This window comes from Bufo bufo, chromosome 2 (genome assembly GCF_905171765.1).
Source record: "Bufo bufo chromosome 2, aBufBuf1.1, whole genome shotgun sequence".
NCBI classification, from domain to species: Eukaryota; Metazoa; Chordata; class Amphibia; order Anura; family Bufonidae; genus Bufo; species Bufo bufo.
Genome location: NC_053390.1, coordinates 282,857,876 through 282,877,671, shown reverse-complemented (window position 1 = coordinate 282,877,671; position 19,796 = coordinate 282,857,876). Strand labels below are relative to the sequence as shown.

Here is a 19,796-nt window from a genome sequence, read left to right as displayed (position 1 = left end):
TGCTACTTGTTTTGAAAACACTGTACCAGGTTGCATACTCCTTCTCCTCCACTTCTCAGGCTTGGGGCTTTTTTCTCTCCTCGACTTTTACCTATGGCTGATAGGGATTATTTCCCCCAGGTTCCTAAGGAGGTCCAGAAAAGGATCAAGAAACAGGCCAAATGCGTGTCCTGCCTCAAACGGCTTCCGGACGAGTATCGCAAAAAGCTCTGCAAGGACTGTATCTCTAGCGTCATCGCAGAAGAACAGCCTTCCTTCCTTGAGGAACTGAGGTCCATGATTCGTAATGAAGTAAAGACCTCCTTATCCCAAATTTCCCCCCCTCCCCGGGATTCACCTCCACCGAAAAGGCGAAGGGAACCATCTCCCTCCTTATCTGACCCGGAGGTAACAGGGGAAGATGCGTCTACATCTAGAGCCTGGGAAGACGAGGAGCTTCTCTCCGATACCGATATGGCTGAGTCAGAGAGGAAGTTTTGCTTTTCGCTAGAGGAGATGCCAGACCTTCTAAGGGCTGTCCGGGCTACGATGGGTATAGAAGACACCCCAAAAGCCCACTCAATACAAGATGAGATGTTTGGGAGACTCCGGGTTAAGAAAACCCGTGTATTTCCAATCAATGAAAATATCCGAGATATGGTTTTGGACGAATGGTCCAACCCCGAAAAACGGTTGGGGGTTTCCAAATCCTTCAAGAACCGTTTATTATTTGATTCAAATGAGGTGAAGATCTTCAATGAGACTCCCAAAGTGGACATTCAGGTCGCCAAGGTCAATAAAAAGACTGCCTTGCCCTTTGAAGATACCTCGCAATTACGTGATCCTATGGATAGGAAGGCAGATAGTCTCCTGAAAAAATCATGGGAGGCGGCCATGATTAATCTGAAAACTAACATCGCGGCCACCTCGGTAGCCAGGTCCATGAGGATATGGCTAGACGAGTTAGGAAATCATATTAGGGATAATACCCCTAGGGAAGAGCTACTCAGGTCCCTTCCCTTATTGAAATCAGCCACAGCTTTTATGGCAGACGCCTCGGCCGAATCTGTTAGATTCGCCGCAAAGGATGCGGGGCTTTCCAACGCTGCCCGCCGCGCCTTGTGGATGAAAAGCTGGTCGGGTGACAACACTTCAAAGATGAAGCTGTGTGCTATCCCGTTTTCGGGGGAATATGTATTTGGCCCGGTCTTGGACCGTATCCTGGAAAAGGCCGCAGATAAGAAGAAGGGCTTTCCTGAGGAAAAATCTTTTAAAAGAAAATATCCCTTTCGGGCCCCCTCTAGCCAGAATAAACCCTTTAGGGATAAGGGAAAGTCAGGGCGTTGGAGCTATTCCAAAGGGGGCAGGGGTAGAGGTAATCCCTCTTCTGCCCAAAATAAATCCGATAAACAATGACGCCAGCGTAGGGGGGAGATTGAGGAGATTTTTGACTCCGTGGGAGTCCATCTCCCCGAATCCTTGGGTCCGGGACATCGTAAAATCCGGCTATCGGATCGAACTTTCCTCATTTCCCCCAAACCGCTTCGTCATTACGAACCCAGGCTCCAACACTCGTCTAAAAATTCTACAAGGAGTTCAGAGCCTTCTGGCTATGGACGTGATAGTACGGGTCCCCCCTTCTCAACTGGGGCAGGGCTTCTATTCAAGCCTTTTCCTAGTAGAGAAGAAAGAGGGGTCTTTCCGTACAATTATAAACTTGAAAGCCCTAAACAAGTTTATAACTTATCGAAAGTTCAGGATGGAATCCCTAAAATCCCTGATCCCCTTAATAGGGAAGAACGCCCTAATGTGCTCAGTAGATCTTCAGGATGCCTACTATCATGTCCCAATTCATCCAGAATCCCAGAGGCTCCTAAGATTTGCTATTCAGGATCACAAGGGGATAACCAACCACTTCCAGTTTACGGCCCTCCCCTTTGGGATATCGTCTGCGCCCAGAATCTTTACGAAGCTGGTGGTCGAGATGGTAGCCTTCCTGAGACACAAAGGACTAGTGATCGTTCCATACCTGGACGACTTCCTCCTAGTCGGGAACTCAGAGGACGATCTAAAATCGGACTTACTAACCTTCCTATCTCTCATCCAAGATCTGGGATGGTTGGTGAACCAGAAAAAGTCACATCTGGTACCGTCCAGCACTATCCAGTTTCTGGGGGTCATCCTGGACTCCCGGGCTCAGCGTACCTTCCTTCCACCAGACAAAATCAAAGGCCTCCAACTGAAGATCCATCGGTTTCAGAGCAGAAGGTCTTGTCCCATAAGAGAGGCTATGAGCCTCCTGGGCCTTCTTTCATCCTGCATCCCATCCGTTCCCTGGAGCCAGTCTCACTTTCGATCACTTCAGCTATGGATCCTCAGATCTTGGGACAGGCGACAGTCCTCACTGAACCACAAGGTTCTGATTCCCACCGCGGTGAAGGTCTCCCTAAACTGGTGGAGACACTCAGCCAACCTGTCCTTGGGAGTCGCCTGGGAGAAGACCCCCTACATCCAAGTTTTCACGGACGCGAGCGAGAAAGGATGGGGTGCGAAAGTGGGAGATCACTTCTTTCAAGGCTTCTGGGTTTCGGTAACCTGCTCCCAATCTTCCAATTTCAGGGAGCTAGAAGCGGTCCGGAAAGCCCTGAAGGCGGCAGAAGCCCTCCTTGTGGGTCACCACATAAAAATACTCTCCGACAATACGACGACAGTGGCGTACCTTTCTCATCAGGGAGGCACAAGGTCAGAGAAACTGATGTCAATCTCAAGAAAAATCTTCGACTGGGCAGAGTCCCGCGTGAAGTCCATCTCCGCAATCCATCTAAAAGGGATCCTAAACGTGGAGGCAGACTATCTCAGTCGTCAGTGGATAGACCATACCGAGTGGTCCCTGAATCAGGACGTGTTCCAGACTCTCGTAGAGAAGTGGGGTGTCCCACAGGTGGACCTGTTTGCGTCCAAGAAAAACGCAAAAGTACCAACATTCTGCTCCTTGAACCCTCGGGACAACCCTTGGGCTCTGGACGCGCTGACGATTCCCTGGGACTGGGATCTCGGCTACGCATTCCCACCCTTGCCTCTGCTTCCCAGGGTGATTCAAAAGCTCAACTCAGAAAACTCGACTTTGATCCTAATAGCCCCCTATTGGCCGAAAAGGAGCTGGTTCACTTTACTAAAGAACCTATCGATAGAAGATCCATGGCCTCTTCCCTCCAGGAGGGACCTTCTTCATCAGGGGCCGATACTGCACCCAAATTCGAGTTTTCTCAAGCTATCGGCCTGGATCCTGAAGTCCAGAGGTTGAGATCTCAAGGACTTTCCGATCAAGTGATTTCAACCCTTAAAGCAAGTAGGAAGAAAGTCACCTTTTCGATATACCTAAAAATTTGGAAGCGTTTTTGTTCTTGGAGCGGCAATCCTGCCCCAAATCTGGAGCCACCCAACTTCCAGAGGATCTTAGATTTCCTCCAGCAGGGACTTGAATTGGGTCTCAGGCCTTCCACCCTGAAGGTACAGGTCTCGGCCCTAGCCTGTTTTTTTGATCTAGACCTAGCCAATCATCGCTGGATCAAAAGGTTTATGAGAGCCGCTTCCCGACTTCGTCCCTCCCTGAAAACTAGGATCCCCAATTGGGACCTCAATACGGTACTCACAGGCCTGACCCTCGCCCCGTTTGAGCCCTTGGATAGCTGTTCTATCAAACATCTCTCTCTAAAAACAGCCTTTTTAGTGGCCATCACGTCCGCAAGAAGGTTAGGCGAGATTCAGGCCCTATCCATTCAGGAGCCCTACCTCCGCATCACCGATGACCGAATTATCCTAAGATTAGATCCAGGTTTTCTACCTAAGGTAGTATCAGATTTCCACCGGAACCAGGAGATAATCCTTCCTTCCTTCTGCAGTAATCCCTCTAATGATAGAGAGGCTAGCTTCCATTCCCTGGACGTGAGACGTTCAGTACTACGTTATCTTGAGGTATCTAAAGGTTTCCGTAGATCTAACAACCTATTCATCCTCTTCTCCGGTAAGAATAAGGGCCTAAAAGCCTCCAGGTCCTCCTTATCTCGATGGATCAGGGATTCCATTTCCTTTTCTTATGAGTCTCAGGGTCTTCCTTGCCCCACAAATTTGAGAGCCCACTCTACTCGAGCTATGTCCTCTTCCCAAGCAGAGCGAGCAGGAGCTTCCCTGGAGGATATCTGTAAAGCTGCCACTTGGTCTAACATTCACACCTTCACTAAACATTATAGGTTAGACCTATCCAGTTCAGACCTGTCTTTTGGACGTAAGGTCCTTCAGGCGGTCGTCCCCCCCTAGGCGATAATTTTGTATATCTCCTTGTAGCCGTCGTGGTGATGAGGTGGAAAGCCGGAATTAGACTTACCGGTAATTCAGTTTCCACGAGATCACCACGACGGCACGTATTTTCCCTACCCCTTACTTATTTTCTATGAGGTTATGAAGTAATACCCTCTTGATTTACTATGTTTGTTCTCACCACCTTTTTTGTTTGATTGTCTCTGTAATTTTGGACACACTGGTGTTGGTGGTGGGAGGGGGGGATTTAAACCCTCTCTCTGTTCCTGCCCCTACAGAGGTCAGGGGTCAATCTCCTTGTAGCCGTCGTGGTGATCTCGTGGAAACTGAATTACCGGTAAGTCTAATTCCGGCTTTTTTAAGGGAAAGAAGTGGAATGTTATGCATTGGCCAAATTAATCACCTGACGCGAATCCGATTGAGCTTGCATTTCACTTGCTGAAGACAAAACTGAAGGGAAAATGCCCCAAGAACAAGCAGGAACTGAAGACAGTTGCAGTAGAGGCCTGGCAGAGCATCACCACGGTTGAAACCCAGCGTCTGGTGATGTCTATGCGTTCCAGACTTCAGGCTGTAATTGACTGCAAAGGATTTGCAACAAAGTATTAAAAAGTGAAAGTTTGATTTATGATTATTATGTCCCATTACTTTTGGTCCCTTAACAAGTGGGAGGCACATATGCAAACTGTTGTAATTCCTACACCGTTCACCTGATTTGGATGTAACCCTCAAATTAAAGCTGACAGTCTGCAGTTAAAGCACATCTTGTTCATTTCATTTCAAATCCATTGTGGTGGTGTATGGAGCCACAAATGTTAGAATTGTGTCGATGTCGTAATATTTATGGACCTGACTGTATCCCCTTCTTCCCTCACTCAACCCCTCTGAACTGCTCCAGTGCTCTCTATCACGCAGGGCAAGGGCTTTTTTGTTTATATTTTGACACTGATAGGTGGAGGCTTAAGCCTAGCAGTGCTCTTGGTGACATCACCAGAACTGATGGGCGAGCTTTAGCGCTGCACTAGCCGCTTTACATGCTAGGGCAGCGCTAAAGCCTGCCCATTAGTGCCGGTGACATCACAAGGCTCACTGCTGGGTGGAAGCCTCCGCCTATCTTACCCAAGGAGAACCTGTACGTCACCGGATCTCCAGAAAAAGCCCTTGCCCTGCGCTGAATCGAGAGCATCGGAGCATTTCATGTCAGAGGGGCTGAGTGGGGGAAGAAGGGGATATCTCCGTGTTCAGCTTTGAACCCGGACAAACCCTTCAAATAAGAAAAAACACTAAGATATTAGGTATCCACACAAACATAACAACCTGAAGAAATTATCAGGTTATTTAGTGTTAAAAGGGTTACCCAAACATTATATTAGACCTTACAGAGTGGCCAACAAATAGTCATGTGATACAAGGAGAACAGGACCAATCCCACCCCCCAGATCAGTGCAGGAGAGAGATGAAGACCTGAACCCAGTGTCAGGGACCAATTAAGTATGATAACCACTGCTGAGAGAACCCAGCGGTGGGGACCAAGTAAGTATGATTGCCACTGCTGAGAGAACCCAGTGGCAGGGACCAAGTAAGTATGATCGCCACTGCTGAGAGAACCCAGCGGCGGGGACCAGGTAAGTATGATCACCACTGCTGAGAGAACCCAGCGGTGTGGACCAGTCAAGTATGATCGTCACTGCTGAGAGAACCCAGCGGCGGGGACCAAGTAAGTATGATCGCCACTGCTGAGAGAACCCAGCGGCGGGGACCAGGTAAGTATGATCACCACTGCTGAGAGAACCCAGCGGCGGGGACCAGGTAAGTATGATCGCCACTGCTGAGAGAACCCAGCAGTGGGGACCAAGTAAGTATGATCGCCACTGCTGAGAGAACCCAGCAGCGGGGACCAGGTAAGTAAGATCGCCACTGCTGAGAGAACCCAGCGGCAGGGACCAAGTAAGTATGATCGCCACTGCTGAGAGAACCCAGCGGCGGGGACCAGGTAAGTATGATTGTTACTGTTAAGAAAACCCAGCGGTGGGGACCAAGTAAGTATGATCGCCACTGCTGAGAGAACCCGACGGCGGGGACCAGGTAAGCATGATCGCCACTGCTGAGAGAACCCAGCGGCGGGGACCAAGTAAGTATGATCACCACTGCTGAGAGAACCCGGCGGCAGGGACCAGGTAAGTATGATCACCACTGCTGAGAGAACCCGGCGGCGGGGACCAGGTAAGTATGATCGCCACTGCTGAGAGAACCCAGCGGCGTGGACCAGGTAAGTAAGATCGCCACTACTGAGAGAACCTAGCGGCAGGGACCAGGTAAGTATGATCGCCACTGCTGAGAGAACCCAGCAGTGGGGACCAAGTAAATATGATCGCCTCTGCTGAGAGAACCCAGCAGCGGGGACCAGGTAAGTAAGATCGCCACTACTGAGAGAACCCAGCGGCAGGGACCAGGTAAGTATGATCGCCACTTCTGAGAGAACCCAGCGGCAGGAACCAGGTAAGTATGAAAGCCACTGCTGAGAGAACCCAGTGGCAGGAACCAGGTAAGTATGATCGCCACTGCTGAGAGAACCCAGCGGCGGGGACCAGGTAAGTATGATCACCACTGCTGAGAGAACCCAGCAGTGTGGACCAGGTAAGTATGATCACCACTGCTGAGAGAACCCAGCAGTGTGGACCAGGTAAGTATGATCACCACTGCTGAGAGAACCCATGCTGGATACTGGATAAACACTTTTTAAACACAAAATCATGAAAATAAAAAAAAAGCTTTTTTAAAATAGTTTTCAGCAACAAAAAGAAATATAAATTAAATTGTAAAATATACATACAAAAAAATATTAAAATTTCACCTATAAAAAACAAAGTCTCAGCCAAGTCAATGAAAAAAAAAAAAAGTTATGGCTGCTGGAATGCAGTGGCAAAAACAGAGGGGGTTAAAACAGAGGTGATGGCAGAGCAGTGTAGAATGAAGAGCAGAATCACCTTTTTGTCAGCATTTACCCCATAATATCATTTTGCCATAAATTAATATGAAGACTTATCCCAAAATTGCGTTTTCAAAGTAAAATAAAAAAAAATCTCTGCCAAAATGACGTGTGGTATAAACAAAAAAAAAATTACTTCAGGCTACGTCCTGAAGGGGTTAAACCAGTAAACACTGTACAGTCAGCTCTCCACCTCCATTACCGTGAGGCCAACCAATCAGCAGACACCACGAGCTGCTTTAACAAACACATGCTTACAAGTGACGTCTGCTTTTCCACACCATCACTAAAAGGACGAATGGGCCACTTTCATGACGCCATATTGTAGACCGTATTACAGTTTACTCCTACACAATTCACGTTTCCAAAATGTCCGCGCTGTCTTTACTTCGTACTTCGGTTGCAGACAGTGGAGACACTTTTCGGTCTGAAACCTCGTCTCCTAGTGTTTCAGACGGCGCAGCGTTACTTCTAGGAAACGTGGCGATAGGCTAACAGGGCTGCTACTGAATTGATTGGCATCAGCGCAACCAATAGTAGGAGAGAATGGCGTGTGGGCGGGACTAGGGCGGTCAATGTGTTTTGCGTCACACGAACTAGGAAGTCTGGTAAATTCCAGGTGATGGGGGTGTACGGGAACTCTCATGTATGTACAGGCATTCGGGGGGGGGGGGATTTCCTGTGGGATAATCCGCTAGGGCGGGCGTATAGAGGGATATGGTTTGGGATGGGATAGTCCTATCATAGGAACCCCTTGTAAATTCTGTTGACCACCTGTGGCTTAGCTTCCTGGGGTTTGTGCAGGCTATGAATGTCAGCCTAGCTGCAGTACAGCAGATGGAGGGTATGGCGGGGCAGTGTTTGCAAAGCACAGGTTACTAGGGCATGATATGAAGGGTGGCACTGTGTGTGGCACGATAGGAAGGGTGGTGCCTTGTGTGGCACGATATAAAGGGTGGCGCCGTGTGTGGCACGATATGAAGTGTGACGCTGGGGGTGGCACGATATGAAGGGTGGCGCCGTGTGTGGCACGATATGAAGGGTGGCATGATATGAAGGGTGGCACCGTGTTTGGCATGATATGAAGGGTGGCACCGTGTGTGGCATGATATGAAGGGTGGTGCTGTATGTGGCATGATATGAAGGGTGGCGCTGTGTGTGGCATGACACTGGGCACTCTAATGCTTATGTCTGTAATTGCAGATCCGTGGTAACCTTCAGGAAGATGATCCGGCTACGAGTACCTGGAATTGGGGGATTGACACTTCAATGGCAGTGACAGAGTTTCAATGGCCTCAGCTGGGTGCGCGGTACGGGCTCAGGGCGGCACTGGTGGTGTTGTCTGGGTCACTACTGGTAGCTCTCCTTCCCCTGAGTGGGCTAGAGGGGCACTATAAGGCGGCTCTGAAGGTCCTGCTGCAGTGTAACCTATGGGGAGGGAACGATCGGCTGCACACCTACCCTGGGCAGACGACGGGTCTTGCTGTTGCTTCAACTGCAATCGAACTCATGGTGTTTAAGCCGAAACCGTCTTCAGGTAAATAAAATAATAATCCAATAACCCTTCCAGTACAGGACACGTATGGTGTATTAGAGGATTTCCATAACGCAAAGTCCACCGAAGATGATGTCGGTGGGATCGGTGACCTCCACCGCTGTGCAAAACCCATTCAGTACTGCTCAGAGATTTTCACCCAAATCACTGATGTGACATTTTCAGGGGGCGGTTTTTGGCTTTTATAATCTACCATAAAATTTGTCATTTTTTTGGAGGGTGCCATTTTTTGTCATCACACATTTTAATTGTAATTTTTTTTAGACTTTTTATTTCTTATAGAGAGTTTGTGGGTAAATAGTCTGAAAACGCACCACACCCAGCGTATGCTGCAATTTGGAAGAAAACCCCCCGTTAAGATACAAAAACGTAATAGGAAACTTTAATAATTTCCTATCCGCCAATATGTAACATGTGGCCATGGCTCTTTTATGCTCCAAAAAATGACAACTAAAAACAGTGGAGGTTTTTGGCATTAAAATTGTTTTTACCCCATCCTCCCCACATGGGGGTGACGAGGACATTGTGGTGGTCAGGACACTGCTCCGACAAATTTACTATCTTTTACACCTGAAAAAATGCATATAACTCAGGGGCTGGAGTAGTTCATGCTCCAGGCACACGGACTGCCGGAGGTGCACTTAATTTATGGCCTCAACATAAATCGGACGAATTGTCCAGTGGCGCAGAGGGAAAACAAAGACCGGTATAAATAGCCGGCCTTTGTAAATGCCCCCCACTGTGTATATAAAAAAAAATAATACATGTGAAACCACCCTAAGGCTACTTTCACACTAGCGTCGGGGTTCCACTTGTGAGCTCCGCTTCAAGGGTCTCACAAGCGGCCACGAACGCATCCGTCCAGCCCTAATGCATTCTGAGTGGACGCGGATCCGCTCAGAATGCATCAGTCTGGCAGTGTTCAGCCTCCGCTCCGCTCAGCAAGCGGACACCTGAACGCTGCTTGCAGCGTTCGGGTGTCCGCCTGGCCGTGCGGAGGCAAGCGGATCCGTCCAGACTTACAATGTAAGTCAATGGGACGGATCCGTTTGAAGATGACACAATATGGCTCAATCTTTAAACGGATCCGCCCCCATTGACTTTCAATGTAAAGTCTGGACGGATCCGTCTGAAGCTACTTTCACACTTAGAATTTTTTCTTCAATATAATGCAGACGGATCCGTTCTGAACGGATCCCAAGTCTGCATTATATGAGCGGACCCCAGACGGATCCGCTCTGAACGCAAGTGTGAAAGTAGCCTAAGGCTGGAGCTACTTGGAGATCTTGGCCACAACATCTGTCGCGCTACCAAAGATCACTAAGCGGCTTGACCATTGAATAGCGTGACTCACAAGTAACGGTGACCCAAGAATCGCTGAAAATCCAACACTGCTGTGGTCTTACACATTAGATAAATGTCAGCCGAACCCACCAACCATCTAACGTCAGCAAGAAGGGTTGGGTAGATTGGTTTTCAACTTGCCTGATCCTTTTGTTCTCAAATGAGAAAAGCCACTGCCACTTATTTTCAATTCGCTATAGAGACCACACGCACACACTCAGCCGGGCATGCATGTGCATGGGGGGAGTCTCTATAGGGAATAGCTGTTGGCTAAGTCTACTTTCACACTGGCGTTTTGGCTTTCCGTTTGCGAGATCCGTTCAGCGCTCTCACAAGCGGTCCAAAACTGATCAGTTTTGCCCTAATGCATTCTGAATGGAAAAGGATCCGCTCAGAATGCATCAGTTTGGCTCCATTCCGCTTTGGTGTCCGTCTGACAAAACTGAGCCAAAGGTCCTGACACACAATGTACGTCAATGGGGACGGATCCGTTTTTACTGACACAATAGAAAACGGATCCGTCCCGCATTGACTTTCAATGGTGTTCAAGACGGATCCGTTTTGGCTATGTTACAGATAATACAAACCGATCCGTTCTGAACGGATGCATGCGGTTGTATTATCTGAACAGATGCCTTTGACGGATCCGCACCAAACGCGAGTGTGAAAGTAGCCTAACCAAGCAGAGCAGAAGGGGTTTTGCACTATGTCGTAATCACTCTTCCTCTAGGTTAACACATTTCACCAGTTTAAAGGGGTTTTCCGGGAGTTCAGTATTGATGACCTGTAGTTAGAATCAGTGGGGGTCCGACACTGCCACTGATCAGCTGATTGAACTGACGTAACTGATGCTCAAAATAAAGGATCCTTTTTTTTTTTATCTTTCTATTTCTAATGAATCAGAAGAACAGTAAGCTTAATGGTGATATGAATTCAGCTTTACTAAGACAGTGCTATACATTGTATAGTGGATGTGCTTGGTATTGCATTTCAGGCCTATTTGCTTAAAAGACATCTGTCAGTAGATTTGTACCTATGACACTGGTTGACCTGTTACATGTGCACTTGGCAGCTGAAGACATCTGTGTTGGTCTCATGTTCATATGTGCCTGCATTACTGAGAAACATGATGTGGTGATGTTTTCACTGCCTGGCCCTGTCTATCAAAGTGGAGAGTGCACGGCCGTTGCAGAGAGAGCTGAGCTTCTAGGTGTAAGGGTAACGCCCCCCTGTAGGTCCTAGAGCAGGCATCCTCAAACTGCGGCCCTCCCGCTGTTGCAAAACTACTACATGCCCGAACAGCCTACAGGTATCAGCCTACAGCAGGGCATTGTGGGAGTTGTAGTTTTACAACAGCTGGAGGGCTGCAGTTTGAGAATGCCTGTCCTAGAGGCTCATTTGAATATATTAAAACTTCCTTTTTCTCGGCAATGCAGTTACATATGAACATGGGACCAACACAGATGTCTTCAGCTGCAAACAGGTCAGCCAGTGTCATAGGTACAGTTCTGCTGACTGTGCTGTGCTTAGGCCATGTGACATCACTAGATTAGGAAGCTGTAGGGACTCAGATCCCCACTGATAAGATATTGATGACGTATCCTGAGAAACTCATGGAAGACCCCTTTAATTTTTGGGCAAATATTTACAACATGGCAGTAGATTATTTTTTTGGATTACCATTAAAGGGGAGTCTCTTAAAGATAACCTGAGTCCATATGCACTTTAGGGCTTGTCGAAGTCATAGAAGGGGTTCTCTGCAGCAGCAAGGAACATGTGTGGTCAGCAGGATCTGTGGTTGATCAGCTGATTGCCTGGGAGGTGGATCTTTATAGAATAGGTTGTCTTCATGAGACTACCCCTTTTAGTAAACCCCCTTCCAAAAGCAGAAAATGTGTCTTCTGGCAAGTGTTCAGCCTCCGTGCCTCAAAATGCTGACTTGGTTGTAGGCCTTGTTTGTTAACTTGTTTAAATATGCAATTAGATGGAAACTGCAGTCCTAGGTGTGAACACCTCTGAGCACTCGTCGCATTGCTTATCCTCCTGAGTAAGGGCTCATGCACACGACCGTATTTTCTTTCTGTGTCTGTTCCATTTTATTTGCGGACTGTATTCGGAACCATTCATTTCAATGGGTCCGCAAAAGAAACAGTTACTCCGTGTGCATTCCGTTTCCGTATATCCATATTTCCGTTCCGCAAAAAAATAGAACATGTCCTATTATTGTCCGCATTATGGACAAGGATAGTTCTGTTCTATTAGGGGCCAGCTTAGGCCTCTTTCACACTTGCGTTGTCCGGATCCGGCGTGTACTCCACTTGCCGGAATTACACTCCGGATCCGGAAAAACGCAAGTGTACTGAAAGCATTTGAAGACGGAACCGTCTTCCAAATGCGTTCAGTGTTACTATGGCACCCAGGACGCTATTAAAGTCCTGGTTGCCATAGTAGTAGTGGGGAGCGGGGGAGCGGTATACTTACAGTCCGTGCGGCTCCCCGGGCGCTCCAGAATGACGTCAGAGCGCCCCATGCGCATGGATGACGTGATCCATGTGATCACATGATCCATGAGCTTGGGGCGCCCTGACGTCTCCCTGGAGCGCCCGGGGAGCCGCACGGACGGTAAGTACACTGCTCCCCGCTCCCCACTACACTTTACCATGGCTGCCAGGACTTTAGCGTCCCGGCAGCCATGGTAACCACTCTGAAAAAGCTAAATGTCGGATGCGGCAATGCGCCGAAACGACGTTTAGCTTAAGGCCGGATCCGGATCAATGCATTTCAATGGGCATTAATTCCGGATCCGGCCTTGCGGCAAGTGTTCCGGATTTTTGGCCGGAGCAAAAAGCGCAGCATGCTGCGGTATTTTCTCCGGCCAAAAAACGTTCCGTTCCGGAACTGAAGACATCCTGATGCATCCTGAACGGATTTCTCTCCATTCAGAATGCATTAGGATAATCCTGATCAGGATTCTTCCGGCATAGAGCCCCGACGACGGAACTCTATGCCGGAACACAACAACGCAGGTGTGAAAGAGCCCTTAGGGGTGGGCGATATGGCCTAAAATTTATATTGCAATATAATTTTAAGCATGTGCGATATGCAATATATTGTTTTCTATATTTGGGGGGGGGGGGGTGGTGTTTAAACTTTTTTTTTTTTTACTTTTTATTTAATAACTATTAGCCTTCTTAAAGGGGTATTCTCGACACGCTATTTGATACTTACCTGCTCCCGGCGCGCTGTCCACTTCCTGGTTTCGGCACTCGGCAGGGGGGGGCTCCATCTTGATTGAAGTCTTCTCCCGGCTGGGCCGCGCTCTGTACGGAACGCGCACGCAGAGGCCGCGCATGCGCCCTGGTGACTTCTTCCTGGCAAGTATACTATACTGGCAAGGAAGAAATCACCATAGCGCATGCGCGGCCTCGGCGTGCGCGTTCAGTACAGCGGCCGGCCGGGAGAAGAGAAAAAGCCGTCTGCGCACGCGCGGCCACCGCGATTCCTGAGAAGAGCGGTGGCCGTAACCAGGGGAGACGGAAGACAACAGTATATGTTTATTTACTTCTAAGGGGTGGGAATTTGTTAATTAAATATATTTAGAAAAATGATCACTGTTAAATCATTGACAGATTTAACAGTGATCATTAAGATGAGAATACCCCTTTAAGGGCTAGAACCCTTGTCATATTCACCCTAATAGAGCTCTATTAGGGGTGAATAGGACTTTACACTCTCCCTGCTGCCCTGTGCTTTGTGCACACAACAGCAGCCAGCCTCTCATGTGCCCCCCAGCCTCTCCCTCTTATCAGCCCCCTCTGGTAACTCAAACCCCCCCTCCCTCCCCAGTATTAATCATTGGTGGCAGTGGCCACAGGGTCCCCCTCCTCCCCCCCCCCCCCCCCCCCCCATCATTGGTGGCAGTGGGCAGTTCCGATCGGAGTCCCAGCAGTGTAATGCTGGGGCTCCGATCGGTTACTATGGCAGCCAGGACGCTACTGAAGTCCTGGCTGCCATGGTATGCTAGTGAGCAGCATTATACTGACGTGCACCGTGGCCGCCGGGCGCTTCTTCTCATAGGTCTGTGCGGCGCATTGCTAATGCTATAAGCATTAGAAATGCGCCGCACAGACATAAGAAGGAGCGGCCACGGCGCACGTGAGTATAATGCTCCCCTTCTCCTCCTACTCTGTTCTTATTGGTGGCCAGCGGCAGCCGCGCACAGTGGGGAGGGAGGGACTCCCTCCTTCTCCACTGTGCCGACTCAGGAGAACATGGTGCGTGCCGAGAGCGCGATCATTCACTACCGTTCCGGCGATATGCACAAAATCCATATCGTGGCACAAATTTATATCGCCCACCCCTAGGCCAGCTGTTCCGTTCTGAAAAATATGAAATTTACACAAACGTCATCCATATTTTCTGCGGACTGCAAAATACATACGGTTGTGTGCATGAGCCCTAAAGCTGGATTTACACGGGCAGACGAGCAGCAGACTTTTGAGAACGACGTCTTCTTTCCTGACAGTCGGCTAATCAGGAGCAATCTCCTCCAGTTTGATGAGTGATCGCTCGTCCTCATACAGCTGCATTGTTTCTGGGCAGCAGATCGCTGTTTAGACGTCATGATCTGCTGCCCAGAAACAATAATTTATGTGCCTGCATTAACGTTCATTTCACCCGATGAATGAGTGTTTTGCTCGTTTATTGAGTGATTGGCTGCCCATCTGCCTGTCCACCTTAAAGCCTCATGCACACGTCCGTGAAACACAGACCGTGTGATACGGCCTGGATTTCTTCTGAGTGCAGGAGCGCACGGCGTCATTGGTTGCTATGACGCCGTGCGCTTCCTGCTGCCGCAGTACAGTAATACACTAGTATAGATCATACCAGTGTATTATTGTACTGGGGCAGCAGGAAGCGCATAGCAACCAATGACGCCGTGCGCTCCTGCACTCAGAAGAAATCCAGGCCGGTCTCACGGACGTGTGCATGAGGCTTAAGGGTGTTTACACTACCTGATATTCAGGCATGATGCACCCCGAATAATGATAAAACATCCATCTGCACTAGTTTGCTCTGCCCTGATTACACAGGCCGATGCAAACAGAATGTGGGAGAAAAGATTTGTTCCTCCCTCATTCTGTCTTATTCATTATTGGCAGCACATCCCTGATTACACAGGGAGATGTGGTGCCCGATAATCCAGTACCTTACATCCTGATGCTAGTTCATCAGCTCTATTATACAAGCTAATTATCGCGCTGTCCGATAATTTGCTGATAACCCAGAGGTCTAATAGGCACTTTATGGTCTGTATTAAAATCCAGAGCAGCATTCACAATTCTCCTGGTTATTGAAAAGGTCTACAAGCTTGTCAACTGACACATCACTGAGAGGTTCGCTGGGTTCCTGAAAAAAATTTAGTTTTTTTCTACTGATCAAGTCCTGGGAACAAAGACTACACTTCCCAGAATGTAAAACACCAGGACAAGCTCAATGCAGACGGCAAGCGTGCAGAATTATGAATGCAGTAATGTAATAGATTTCCAAAGTTACTCAGCGTAGATGCATGTATATGTAAACCAGTGTTCAAAAGAATATACATTTGTGTGCTTCCCTTGTAAAGGGGTTGCCCCGTGAACAACATTTATCTCCTATCTGGAGTTTGGCAGCTGAGATGATCACGAGAACAGAAGACCCCCATGTGAATGGACACACGTGTGCACTACCACTCCATTCACACAGGGGCCACAGAACCCTGCTCTCATGATTGGTTGGGGTCTTAGCAGTCACTGTGTTGTTTCCGAGATAACCCCTTTACCTTTGTGTTGAGTCAGGCAGTAAGGCCCTTTCACACGGGTGCAATACGTGAGGTGAACGCATTGCAACCACACTGAATCCGGACCCATTCACTTCAATGGGGCTGTTCAGATGAGCGGTGATTTTCACGCATCACTTGTGCGTTGCGTAAAAAAATTGCAGCATGTTCTAGATTCTGCGTTTTTCACGCAACGCAGGCCCCATAGAAATTAATGGGTCTGCGTCAAAATCGCATAGCATCTGCAAGCAAGTGCAGATGCTATGCATTTTTCACGCATGATTGCTAAGGAGACGAGGGATGAGCAACCCGGATCTCCATTTAGCTTATTATTTTCCATTATAACATGGTTATAAAGGAAAATAATAGCATTCTGAATACAGAATGCTTAGTAAAATGTTGCTTGAGTGGTTAAAAAAAATTAACTCACCTCATACACTTCATCGCGCAGCCGGCATAGTCTGCTTTCTTCTTCTTTCAGGACCCGCAAAAGGACCTTTGATGACATCCTTCTATCTTCAGTCAGCAGGACCTGCGCTGACGTCACCACGCTTTCCACGTGGTGAGCGCAATTACGTCATCAAAAGGTCCTTTTGCAGGTTCTCAAAGAAGAAGAAAGAAGACGATGCCGGCTGCGCGATCAAGTGTATGAGGCGAGTTAATTTTTTTTTTTTTTTATAACCATGTTATAAGGGAAAATACTAACATCTACACAACACCGAACCCAAACTTCAGTTAAGAAGTTCGAGTCCGGGGACCACATTCAGTTTTTTATAAAACACATTGCACCTGCTCGAGAAAAACTGAACAACACAATCAAAACTGACTGAAATTGTGTGCGCACTCGCGCGGGTTTCCCGCATTGCATCCGGAGCAAATCCGGGATGCCCGTCTGAAAGATGCCTAAATCTTGTTACCCAAGATCAATATAAGTATCTGCAATACTTGTTACTAGGTCTTAAAATAAGGAGATGTATGTACGGCACAATATGACAGTAATATATTTTAATATTTCAGATGTCAAGTTTGAAGCCAGAGCTGCTTTGAACCAAGCACTTGAAATGAAGCGGCAAGACAAGAGGGACAAAGCACACAAGCTACTTCTCCACGCCCTGAAGATGGACCCGGACCATGTGGATGCCCTTAATGAGCTTGGTATTTTTCTGGAGGAAGAGAAGGATATCATCCAGGCAGACTATCTCTACTCGAAAGCATTAATGATCTCCCCCCACAACGAGAAAGCGTTAGTAAATCGAGACCGCACCTTGCCTTTAGTTGAAGAAATAGATCAGAGGTATTTTAGCATCATTGACAGTAAAGTTAAAAAGGTGATGTCCATTCCGAAGGGTAACTCCGCTCTTCGCCGGGTCATGGAAGAGTCTTATTATCATCACATTTACCACACCGTTGCCATCGAAGGAAACACCCTTTCATTGTCTGAAATCCGCCATATAATTGAGACACGATATGCTGTGCCTGGTAAAAGCCTCGAGGAGCAAAATGAAGTCATTGGAATGCATGCCGCCATGAAATATGTCAACACCACTCTGATATCTCGCATAGGATCTGTGTCCACAGACGATATACTGGAAATACACCGCAGAGTGCTGGGCTATGTGGACCCCGTCGAAGCTGGCCGATTCCGTGCAAACCAAGTGTTTGTGGGCAACCATATTCCACCTCATCCCAGAGACGTGGACAAGCACATGCAGGAGTTTGTCCAGTGGCTTAATTCAGATGATGCGATGAACTTGCATCCTGTGGAATTTGCGGCTCTAGCACATTACAAACTGGTCTATATCCACCCTTTTGTTGATGGTAACGGAAGGACTTCACGTTTGCTTATGAATGTGATTTTGATGCAGGCAGGTTACCCCCCAATAACCATCAGGAAGGAACAGAGGTCTGAATATTATCATGTTTTGGAATTTGCGAATGAAGGTGATGTGAGGCCTTTTATTCGATTTATTGCCAAATGCACAGAGTCCACCCTAGACCTTTTCCTAATAGCCACAGCAGAGCACCCTGTGGGTCTCCCAGAGCCCCATCCGGACAGTTTTGAGTGCAAACGCACCATTCCAGTCAAGACTTGAACCCTAGCCAGAACTCTGTGGCCTTCGTTGCCTTATTTACACACCCTACATGTTGCTCGTCGCCAGCGACATCTCATTAATTTATTTGACGTGTTTTGCTGCTAGTTTGATTTGACATATTTCATGTTCTGCAGGGTATGGTCAAGCCCAGACGTACAAAAAAAAAAAAGGAAATTTGCACATGTTACATACAGATTTTGATGCTGAGGATTTCACCCCTTTACATTAGCCCATGTGCATAAGGCAGGTTTTCCACACCAAAATCCATGTAGAATCTGCTCTCAGTCAACCGCCATTGTTTTCAATGGGAAATCCACGCCATGATTGTTCCACAGCTTTTATTTTTTTTTGCTTTTTATTTATATTCCATGTCATGGAAAAAGAGCAACATATTCCTGCTGAAATCAATGGGATGCCCAAAAGCTGCATCAAAGTCTGGAAAGCCCATGGAATTTTGATGCAAATTCTGCACCTACATTTTGTGTGCTAATACAACCTTGTGATCATACTCTTAAAAGGGGTGAAATCAGCGCTGATTATCCATATCCAAAAGTCACATGCCGTGGATTTTAAAACGGGCCATCTCGTGCACTGCCTGGTATCTGCGGTCTATTTCACCTGCGCAAATCCATGGTAAAATCAGCAGCAATGTGGACACTGCACAGTGTCCCAGGTTTTAAAGGGCCATCACATGCATTGCCTATTTGATCGCGCGTCTATTGTACTGTACTCACTTGATGTGAGTACAGTAATATAGACCCAAGGTTGGGATAGGAACTGACGATGCGCTCAGTTTGGGTCAGAGGAGCCACAGTCGGTACACAGACCATGCATAGTCGTGTAAATCAGTCCTTAGTCTACACTTATATTTATAAATCCCAATATAAAGTGGATCTGTCCTTATACTATGCTGTATTTAAAGGGGGTATCCAGGTTTTTAAAATTGATGGTTCACATTGCTCCCCAGTACTATGGGTGGCAGATATGCTGGGTATTGCAAGTGAAAGGGTCAAAGCTACACTACCCAGCACATTCACTACTAAAAGAACTGCATGCAGGTTTATGGAGCAAAGTACAAATAGCTCATCAGCAGGGGGTGTCGGGAGTCCGACTTGCACCAATCTAATATTGATGACCAATCCTAAGGATAGGCTATCAGTTTTAAAAACCTGGAGGGCAATGTATTACAAAAATCCCCAGCAGAACATTTCTGGGAGCATTGATTACACAACTCCAAGGATTCAGCCACAAGGTATTTTACGCTGTTACATTATACTGGGCTTGTGGATACTTTCAGAAAGTGTAGTTACTCCCGATTGTATTAAAGTGGTTGTCCGCTTTTGTAATATTAATGACCTATCCTCAGGATAGGTCATTACTAGTGTTGATCAAAGTGAGCTTCAGATGCTTAATCCGAAGTCCTTCGTTCAAAATTTTTAAATAATACTGTGTGGAGAATGAGATCAGTCTTCATATAGTATTAAAATGTAAGCTCTGATGACCCGAAGTTAGTCATTCACAAAGTTGCACGTGACTTTGCTTAATAACTTGGGTAGTGGAAAACCACTTTAAAACTTGAAACCGAACTTGGCTTCGTTCCGAGGTACTCATCAGAGCCCGTACATTCTAATACTGTGCGGAGATTAATCCCTGTACAGAATTATTCAGAAGTTTTGAACAAAGGGAATTCGAGGTGGATTT

General features: G+C 47.5%; 1 protein-coding gene across 2 annotated transcripts; it reads left to right on the top strand.

Moving 5' to 3' along the window:
- Positions 1–7,901: 7,901 nt before the first annotated feature.
- On the top strand, positions 7,902–19,445 carry FICD (FIC domain protein adenylyltransferase). 2 transcript variants are annotated; one of them, XM_040416620.1, is made up of 3 exons: positions 7,902–7,931; positions 8,489–8,822; positions 17,020–19,445. In XM_040416620.1, exons 1-3 carry the CDS (start codon positions 7,908–7,910, stop codon positions 18,093–18,095), a joined length of 1,434 nt encoding a protein of 477 aa, XP_040272554.1. In that variant the 5' UTR covers positions 7,902–7,907; the 3' UTR covers positions 18,096–19,445. The 2 variants fall into 2 exon arrangements, with proteins under 2 accessions (XP_040272554.1, XP_040272555.1); XM_040416621.1 differs by lacking the exon at positions 7,902–7,931 and adding an exon at positions 7,945–8,129.
- The last annotated feature ends 351 nt before the right edge of the window (positions 19,446–19,796 follow it).